Source organism: Coregonus lavaretus (assembly GCF_964263955.1).
Source record: "Coregonus lavaretus genome assembly, contig: HAP1_SCAFFOLD_1012, whole genome shotgun sequence".
NCBI classification, from domain to species: domain Eukaryota; kingdom Metazoa; phylum Chordata; class Actinopteri; order Salmoniformes; family Salmonidae; genus Coregonus; species Coregonus lavaretus.
The window spans coordinates 96,404-106,773 of NW_028161180.1; the positions used below are offsets into that span (position 1 = coordinate 96,404).

The window sequence follows — 10,370 nt, forward strand, 5'->3', positions numbered from 1 at the left end:
ATAATGAGATCTGAAGAGGTCTGGACTAACTGGAGAGAAGAGAAGAGTGGGGATAGTCAAGACAGGCAACAGATAGAGAGACAGTCTTAAGAGTCGTTGCTTGTAGTTGGACCAATAGAGAGACAGTCTTAAGAATCCTTGAGGCAGTCTCAAGTGACTGAGTGAAACTTTGCTGTGTGTAGTTGGGGGGAGAGAGAGAGAGGGAGAGAGAGAGAGGTGTCTGTGACCAGGGGGACTGTGACAGGAGCTTGTGTGTGGTCTGAGGAGTCAGCGCCAGTCTGTCTCCTTCCTCTGGCACTACTCTCTATTATAGAGGATTACCCAATACAGAAACTGCTCTCTGTTATAGAGGATTACCCAATACAGAAACTGCTCTCTGTTATAGAACTTCTGTCCAGAGGCTGAAAATTGACCATAAAGAGACAGAAGGAGAACTTTGAACATAAAAGAGATTGAGATACAGCATTGAAACAGAGGATGCGGAGTATGCTTGCTGCCGGTGTTGGAATGATGCTGGTGTTGGTGAAGTTGAACTTGGGAATGTCAAAAAAGGTTCAAGATGATCCCAGCTCTCTCAGGGTAAGTGTACACTGTCTATGCACTTAATTCCTGTATGGCTTCAATGTCCAGATCAGGCACTGTTTCATCTGCAAGTCATGTTCTGCCTCTATATTCTGTGGATTCAATGTCCAGATCAGGCACTGTTTCATCTGCAAGTCATGTTCTGCCCAGGCGCTTATTCTGTGGATTCATCATGAAGAGGATATTTATTAATGACGACAAGTATGTCATGAAATGTGGACACGTGTCTCCCACTGCAGACACCAGATTTGAGTCCATCTTTCTGTTCTTATAAACTGAATCAACTCTTCTTACAACTCACCATGTGAGCTGATAAAACTAGCACTGACCAGTTGTCAGGGGGCGTAGAGAAACCTCACACACACCACCTGTGATCTGTCCATGAAGATCAGAGCTGACATGGTCTAATGAGCAGTGTGTGTGTGTGTGCAGTGTGTGTGTGTGTGTGTGTGTGCGTGTGTGCCTCTTACGTAGACAGTGCAAATTTATTGGAAGCGGAAGCACGCGTCGGCGGTAACAAGATCTCACTGACCTGGGGAGAGGAGCGTTTGAACTTCCTAAATGATCAATCACTTCTCTCTCTCTCTCTCTCTCTTTCTCTCGCTCTTTTTCTCTCTCTCTCCTCTCTCTTGTTCCCTGTCTGTCTCTCTCTCTCTCTCTCTCTCTCTCTCTCTCTCTCTCTCTCTCTCTCTCCTCTCTCTCTCTCTCTCTCTCTCTCTCTCTCTCTCTTCTCTCTCTCTCTCTCACTGTCTCGCTCCCTCCCCTCACTCACTCACTCACTCTCTCAATCTCCCGATCTCTCTCCCCTTGGGGCCCTGCTTTCCCCTGGGTCTAAAATGCAGAAGAACGAAAAGAAAACTTCCTGTCTGTCTGGTTTAAGAGGAAGTAGCCAGCTACACCCTAACATCAGAATCCTCACATAGAGGAAGCAGCCAGCTACACCCTAACATCAGAATCCTCACATAGAGGAAGCAGCCAGCTACACCCTAACATCAGAATCCTCACATAGAGGAAACAGCCAGCTACACCCTAACATCATAGTCCTCACATTGAAGAAGCAGCCAGCTACACCCTAACATCAGAATCCTCACATAGAGGAAGCAGCCAGCTACACCCTAACATCATAGTCCTCACATAGAGGAAGCAGCCAGCTACACCCTAACATCATAGTCCTCACGTTGAGGAAGCAGCCAGCTACACCCTAACATCATAGTCCTCACGTTGAGGAAGCAGCCAGCTACACCCTAACATCATAGTCCTCACGTTGAGGAAGCAGCCAGCTACACCCTAACATCACAGTCCTCACATATTGAACAGATCAGTGGCGGCTCATGTCGTTACAATGACTGGAAGAAATCAAAGCAAGCAGTTTCTGTTTGTCTGACAAGTTTTATATTGCATGACAGTCCTTTTCTCTGCCCCAGCCCTGGCCCGGGCCTCTCCTCTCCTCCTCTCTCCCCTCCTCTCCTCCTTCTCCTCTCCTCTCCTCTCCTCTCCTCTCCTCTCCTCTCCTCTCCTCTCCTCTCTCCTCTCCTCTCCTCTCTCTCCTCTCCTCTCCTCTCCTCTCCTCTCCTCTCCTCTCTCCTCTCCTCTCCTCTCCTCTCCTCTCCTCTCCTCTCCTCTCTCCTCTCCTCCTCCTCCTCTCCTCTCCGCTGTTTATTAAACTTTCCATCCGTTCTGTGGGTTTCCCTTCCCATCTTAGAAATGAATGGAAGTCCCTCATTCCCTCGCTTTTTGTCTTTCTCACTCAATCTGACCGCACCCTTTTATATTGTAAATGTTTAAAAGGCTGTTATGATTTTGAACTTTTACAATTGGCAACAATGGACAATTTAAATTGCGACACTTGGTAGTTATATTTACATTACACCAACACAGTCATAATGTAATGTCTTAGTTTTTTGGGGTAAGAGCGTGCAGAGAGTGAATTTAGTGTTAAAAATGATTTGAAGGCTATGAGTGGAGGCAGGGAAGAAGCCACAGCACCACAGGACTGGTCAGCTCTAATACCAGAGAGGCTTCCTCCAATGTGTTTGGAGTTGTACACGTGACTGTTCCCATTCTCCATGTCGGCCTGCAGGGCACTGAGAGAGATCACACAACACAAGTTTATGAATGATTGGGGATAGACAGAAAATGTGGTCAGATTTTCCTACCTGCTTGTTATCTGCAGTAGTACTGTATATTTGTTATTATAAACTGGATGGTTTGAGCCCTGAATGCTGACAGCTGTGGTATATCAGACCGTATACCACAGGTATGACAAAACATTTATTTTTACTGCTCTAATTACATTGGTAACCAGTTTATAATAGCAATAAGGCACCTCAGCAGTTTGTGATATATGGCCAATATACCACGGCTAAGGACTGTATCCAGGCACTCCGCATTGCGTCGTGCTTAAGAACAGCCCTTTGCCGTAGTATATTGGTCATATACCACACCCCCTTGGGCCTTATGGCTTATGTGACCTACCTGCTTGTTCTCTGCAGTAGTACTGTATATTTGTTAGTGACCTACCTGCTTGTTATCTGCAGTAGTATTGTATATTTGTTAGTGACCTACCTGCTTGTTCTCTACAGTAGTACTCTATATTTGTTAGTGACCTACCTGCTTGTTCTCTGCAGTAGTACTGTATATTTGTTAGTGACCTACCTACTTGTTATCTGTAGTAGTACTGTATATTTGTTAGTGACCTACCTGCTTGTTCTCTGCAGTAGTACTGTATATTTGTTAGTGACCTACCTGCTTGTTATCTGCAGTAGTACTTTATGTTGGTTAGTGACCTACCTGCTTGTTCTCTGCAGTAGTACTTTATGTTGGTTAGTTGGTGACCTACCTGCTTGTTATCTGTAGTAGTACTTTATGTTGGTTAGTTGGTGACCTACCTGCTTGTTATCTGTAGTAGTACTGTATATTTGTTAGTGACCTACCTGCTTGTTATCTGTAGTAGTACTTTATGTTGGTTAGTTGGTGACCTACCTGCTTGTTATCTGTAGTAGTACTGTATATTTGTTAGTGACCTACCTGCTTGTTATCTGCAGTAGTACTTTATGTTGGTTAGTGACCTACCTGCTTGTTCTCTGCAGTAGTACTGTATATTTGTTAGTGACCTACCTGCTTGTTATCTGCAGTAGTACTGAATGTTTGTTAGTGACCTACCTACTTGTTATCTACAGTAGTATTTGCAGCAGCAGTTGTAAGATTGTCTCTGTGGGAAACAGTAGCTAGCTCTCCTAATATTCTGTGGCTCTCCTGCATCCTCTGCTCCATGGGAAGGAGGAAGCTTGTCTTCTCAGAGCTCCTCAACAGTTGGTCCCTGGGAACCCCTGCCCCCCATTATCCCCCACTACCTCCTAATGCCACCCCAGCCAACTCCACATTCCCAGCTGTTATGTTGTCTGTGGGCTGATGCCAGGGGATCTACTGTGCATGTGGGGTACAATGGGTCTCTTCTCATCCAGCTATAAACAGTCATGGGAATGAGAAGAAGTAATGATTACACACGTAGTAATATAGTACTATAATACGCAGAAGCACCAAATGTTTTTGTATCTGTTGTGATCTAAATCATGATAGTCTTAAATCCCAGGACAGCTGTTGATGGTCTGTGTGACCTGGCCTTGGCCAATAATAGCCCAGTCAGAGGTGGATATGCGTGTGGAGAATCAGACTGACTTGCATATATCATCAACTCAGTCCAGTCCTTGTATGCCAGCCTCAATAGCATCTAAAGTTTATCCTGATTTGGATGTAAGAGTGCTGCCCTCTTGTGGTGAGACTTTTGACTCACAAACCGACTAACAATGTTTTCCAGCACTTTACCAGATGTGTTGGAGCTTATTTTCTCTCCTGTCTTTAAAACAACATATATCACTCTAAAGTCTTTGTCCTCCTCCTCTCCTCCCTGCAGGTGATCAACCAGGAGAAGTGGGAGAGGGATGTGCGTTCGGCCTCCAGTCTGGACGAGCTGCTCATGCTGACAGACTTCCCTGACTGGAAGCTGTGGAAGTGTCGTCTAAAACTCAAACACCTGGAGACGTCTCCCTCATCCTCTTCCTCTCAGCAGCCCGACCACCGTTCCTCCTCCTCCTCCTCCTCCTCCTCCGCTGGGTCTGGGTCACACCGCTCCACGCGCTACGCTGCAGCATCCTACAGCCTGGAGATACTCAAAGGTATATGGGTTCGAAACCTGGGTCTCCTCAAAACTGTGTTGGCTCTCTAAGCTAAAGCTTTGGTATTGTTCCTTGAGATATGCTGCTGGCTCCTACAGCCTGGGGATATTCAAAGGTATGTGGGTTCAAAATCTGCATCTACTGTGCGTTAGCCCTCTGAGCTAAAGGCTGGGCATTAGTTAATGCGCTACCTGAAGATAGTCATAAATTATGGGACAGACTGGTTTGAACACTGGGTCTTCTCAAGACTGTGTTAACCCTCCGAGCTAAAGCCTAGGCATTAATTCCAGGTAGCTAATGCATGTTTTGAGGTTAGAATGTGAGTGTACCCAGACGGTACCCAAAGCAAGTCTCTATAGTGGCTATTAGTTTTGTTCTGTGTGTAACTGGTGGTGTTGTGTGTAACTGATGGTGTTGTGTGTAACTGGTGGTGTTGTGTGTAACTGGTGGTGTTGTGTGTAACTGGTGGTGTTGTGTATAACTGGTGGTGTTGTGTGTAACTGGTGGTGTTGTGTATAACTGGTGGTGTTGTGTATAACTGGTGGTGTTGTGTGTAACTGGTGGTGTTGTGTGTAACTGGTGGTGTTGTGTATAACTGGTGGTGTTGTGTGTAACTGGTGGTGTTGTGTGTAACTGGTGGTGTTGTGTGTAACTGGTGGTGTTGTGTGTAACTGGTGGTGTTGTGTATAACTGGTGGTGTTGTGTGTAACTGGTGGTGTTGTGTGTAACTGGTGGTGTTGTGTATAACTGGTGGTGTTGTGTATAACTGGTGGTGTTGTGTGTAACTGGTTGTGTTGTGTGTAACTGGTGGTGTTGTGTGTAACTGGTGGTGTTGTGTATAACTGGTGGTGTTGTGTGTAACTGGTGGTGTTGTGTATAACTGGTGGTGTTGTATATAACTGGTGGTGTTGTGTGTAACTGGTGGTGTTGTGTGTAACTGGTGGTGTTGTATGTAACTGGTGGTGTTGTGTGTAACTGTTGGTGTTGTGTGTAACTGGTGGTGTTGTGTATAACTGGTGGTGTTGTGTATAACTGGTGGTGTTGTGTGTAACTGGTGGTGTTGTGTGTAACTGGTGGTGTTGTGTGTAACTGGTGGTGTTGTGTATAACTGGTGGTGTTGTGTGTAACTGGTGGTGTTGTGTATAACTGGTGGTGTTGTGTGTAACTGGTGGTGTTGTGTGTAACTGGTGGTGTTGTGTGTAACTGGTGGTGTTGTGTGTAACTGGTGGTGTTGTGTATAACTGGTGGTGTTGTGTGTAACTGGTGGTGTTGTGTGTAACTGGTGGTGTTGTGTATAACTGGTGGTGTTGTGTGTAACTGGTGGTGTTGTGTATAACTGGTGGTGTTGTGTATAACTGGTGGTGTTGTGTGTAACTGGTGGTGTTGTGTGTAACTGGTGGTGTTGTGTATAACTGGTGGTGTTGTGTATAACTGGTGGTGTTGTGTGTAACTGGTGGTGTTGTGTATAACTGGTGGTGTTGTGTATAACTGGTGGTGTTGTGTGTAACTGGTGGTGTTGTGTATAACTGGTGGTGTTGTGTATAACTGGTGGTGTTGTGTATAACTGGTGGTGTTGTGTGTAACTGGTGGTGCTGTGTATAACTGGTGGTGTTGTGTATAACTGGTGGTGTTGTGTGTAACTGGTGGTGTTGTGTATAACTGGTGGTGTTGTGTGTAACTGGTGGTGTTGTGTGTAACTGGTGGTGTTGTGTATAACTGGTGGTGTTGTGTGTAACTGGTGGTGTTGTGTATAACTGGTGGTGTTGTGTATAACTGTTGGTGTTGTGTGTAACTGGTGGTGTTGTGTATAACTGGTGGTGTTGTGTATAACTGGTGGTGTTGTGTGTAACTGGTGGTGTTGTGTGTAACTGGTGGTGTTGTGTATAACTGGTGGTGTTGTGTATAACTGGTGGTGTTGTGTGTAACTGGTGGTGTTGTGTGTAACTGGTGGTGTTGTGTGTAACTGGTGGTGTTGTGTATAACTGGTGGTGTTGTGTATAACTGGTGGTGTTGTGTATAACTGGTGGTGTTGTGTGTAACTGGTGGTGTTGTGTGTAACTGGTGGTGTTGTGTATAACTGGTGGTGTTGTGTGTAACTGGTGGTGTTGTGTGTAACTGGTGGTGTTGTGTATAACTGGTGGTGTTGTGTATAACTGGTGGTGTTGTGTGTATGTCTTCATCAGCCATAGACGATGAGTGGCAGAAGACCCAGTGCATGCCCAGAGAGACGTGTGTAGACGTGGCAAAGGAACTGGGCACCACGACCTCCATGTTCTTCAAGCCCCCCTGCGTGTCCGTCTTCAGGTGTAACGGATGCTGCAACACAGAGGGTGTCTCATGCAGAAACACAAGTACAACCTATATTAATAAAACAGTGAGCATTTCCTCTTTAAGTACCCTAAATATCTGCATTATTAGTATTATTATTAATAAATGACTGATTTATGGCAGGGGTCAGCAACAGTCGGCCCACGGCCAAAACTGACCCACAAGTTACTTTTTTGGGCCCCCCAATTATTTTTGTAAATAAATATATATTTTGGGGTCTAAAAAAAGACCGTAAAATCACCAGGTATTCAGCAAAAAATTGTTTAAATTTAGGAAATCTGTTCCCAATTATTCCCACTAATAGAAAAAGATGCATATTTAATCGTGTCTCAATATAATCAAGGTATGAAATTACTGTTATTTTCAAATGAAACCTCTTTTTGGTCTTAGTTGTGGTCAATTTGCAGTGTACAAATTATTATAATTATGTTCCGGCACCCCGACCATCCGCTCCAACAAAAATCGTCCTGCGGCTGAATCTAGTTTGGGACCCCTGATTTATGTTTTAAGACAATTGTAATTATTGATAAGTGCTCCTAAATGACAAGCACTTTGGAGAGTGTGAATATACAGTACGTACAGACCAGAGGAGGCTGGTGAGGGGAGGACGGCTCATAATAATGGCTGGCATGGAGTCAATGGAGTGGAATCAAACACATCAAAGACGGGGTCTCCATGTGTTTGATACCATTCCATTGACTCCGTTCTAGCCATTATTATGAGCCGTCCTCCCCTCACTAGCCTCCACTGGTACGTACTGTACATGCATGCACATCGTTGGGCCAACAATGAGTCAAATAAAATACAGCTCTCTCCACCAAGTGGATCACTGACTCCAGAAACGGACTAATGTGTTCTGACACTTTTCGTCCTGCAGCTGCTGAGTGTGATACCGTTCAAATACGGACCTGAGCCGGTGTTGATAAAGGTAGCCAATCACACAGTGTGTAAGTGTATGGAACCGCCCCTGATCCGACGGCAAGCCCATATACGCTCTCACAGGAGGAACGGGTGAGTCCAGAGATACAGATACACACTCAGATACACACAGATACACACAGATACACACAGATACACACAGACTCAGATACACACAGATACACACAGACTCAGATACACACAGATACACACAGACTCAGATACACACAGATACACACAGATACACACAGATACACACACTAACATAAACACACACACACTAACACACACACACACTAACAGAAACAGAAACACACACACACACACTAACATAAACAGAAACACACACACACACTAACACAAACCGGAACAAACACACAATAACATAAACACTAACACACACACACTAACACAAACTGAAACACACACACACACACTAACATAAACAGAAACACACACATATACACACACACACACACATTGACCCAAACAGACCCAAACAGACACACACACACACACACACACCCTCTAGTCATACCCTTAGCACTAACCAGCCTGTGTGTTTGGTTGCAGGTGCTCTCCGATGCGCCAGCTCTCTAAATCAGAGGACTCCAGGCGTCTGTGTGCCAGTGGGTTGATCTGGGACTGCATGGCCGACCGCTGTGTGCCCTACCCCTCCACTAAACAACCAGGTTAGTACCACTGTGTCCTACCCCTCCACTAAACAACCAGGTTAGTACCACTGTGTCCTATACCTCCACTAAACAACCAGGTTAGTACCACTGTGTCCTACCCCTCCACTAAACAACCAGGTTAGTACCACTGTGTCCTACCCCTCCACTAAACAACCCGGTTAGTACCACTGTGTCCTACCCCTCCACTAAACAACCAGGTTAGTACCACTGTGTCCTACCCCTCCACTAAACAACCAGGTTAGTACCACTGTGTCCTACCCCTCCACTAAACAACCAGGTTAGTACTACTGGTAGATATATCAGCTATCCAGCCCAGTAGATGCACACTGAGTTTGGGCAGTGTTTGCACTTTTAGGACCATTCCATTGTAATGCGCTGGGGATGCTAAATCAGGGTGTTATTCAGGATATTGTATAGCCTCTGTAGGAAGAAGTTATTCAGGATATTTTATAGCCTCTGTAGGAAGAAGTTATTCAGGATATTGTATAGCCTCTGTAGGAAGAAGTTATTCAGGATATTTTATAGCCTCTGTAGGAAGAAGTTATTCAGGATATTGTATAGCCTCTGTAGGAAGAAGTTATTCAGGATATTGTATAGCCTCTGTAGGAAGAAGTTATTCAGGATATTGTATAGCCTCTGTAGGAAGAAGTTATTCTGATGTTTTCTTTAGTTCTCTCTCCATTTTCTCTGGTCTGGCCCCTGTAGTAATATTAAGTCATTCCTATGTTTTCTCTCTGTTTGTTCCAGACTTTTCTACCAGTATGAGGCCGGAGGACTGTGAAATAGATGTTGACAGGTGTGACTGTGTCCCAGACCATGCTACCCTGTCCCCACGGCCCACCCTAACCCAGGACCCAGACCGCGATACCCTGTCCCCACGGCCCACCCTAACCCAGGACCCAGACCGCGCTACCCTGTCCCCACGGCCCACCCTAACCCAGGACCCAGACCATGCTACCCTGCATGTCACCTAAACCATACTGCATGTACTACCAACAAACAGCACTTCAACCATGGCTCTTGCAGGTAGATTGCAACTTGAGACACACCCCTTTTGACTAGTTAGTTAGATGGTTTGATAGTTTCGATAGTAGTTCATTGATCAATTTATGCCATTACTTGGCCAGAGAGTCCACTCACCTGATGTGAATGAATCAGTCCCTGATTAGAATGATGTAAATCAGAAATGTTTGGGCCTCATAGACCGTAGTTGAACAGCCATTTTACAACACATGTAATAACACATTTTCATTCTTTGATCCACAGATGCCAGTGACACTAAGAAGAAGAATATAACCTTTGACATCTGCTTGGCTTTGAAGTTTGAAAGCAGAGAAAAAGTTCATAATATATTTATATCGCTATTTATATATCTAACTTCAAATAAAATAGTTTCCCTTTCTAACCTACATACATGACCCTGTTAAGTTTTTAAAAAACGCTTTACAATTTTTATTTACATATGTAAATTATTAGTATTTCTATGCACTGAACAGTGTATTTCACGCTAAAGAATGATATTTTTGTAATTGCTTCAACATTTTTGTAAATATAATCAAAGTTTGTCTTTTTGTTGTATATCCTTCATATTTATATTGAAAGTTTTAACAGTTTTGTCCAAAGTTCTATCTCACCTTGTTGACACCAGTTATTTTGTTGTTTATTTAGAGAT

The 10,370-nt window shown here is 44.4% G+C and overlaps 1 protein-coding gene across 1 annotated transcript; it reads left to right on the forward strand.

Annotated features, from left to right (window-relative positions):
* Positions 1-477: 477 nt before the first annotated feature.
* LOC311121052 (vascular endothelial growth factor D-like) lies at positions 478-9,585 on the forward strand (the record flags this gene model as incomplete). The annotated part of the gene is made up of 6 exons (XM_084195590.1): positions 478-579; positions 4,496-4,757; positions 6,941-7,131; positions 7,963-8,096; positions 8,577-8,695; positions 9,446-9,585. Coding segments are annotated over 6 exons (948 nt in total), but the record flags the coding sequence as incomplete, so codon positions are not given.
* Between the last annotated feature and the right edge of the window lie 785 nt (positions 9,586-10,370).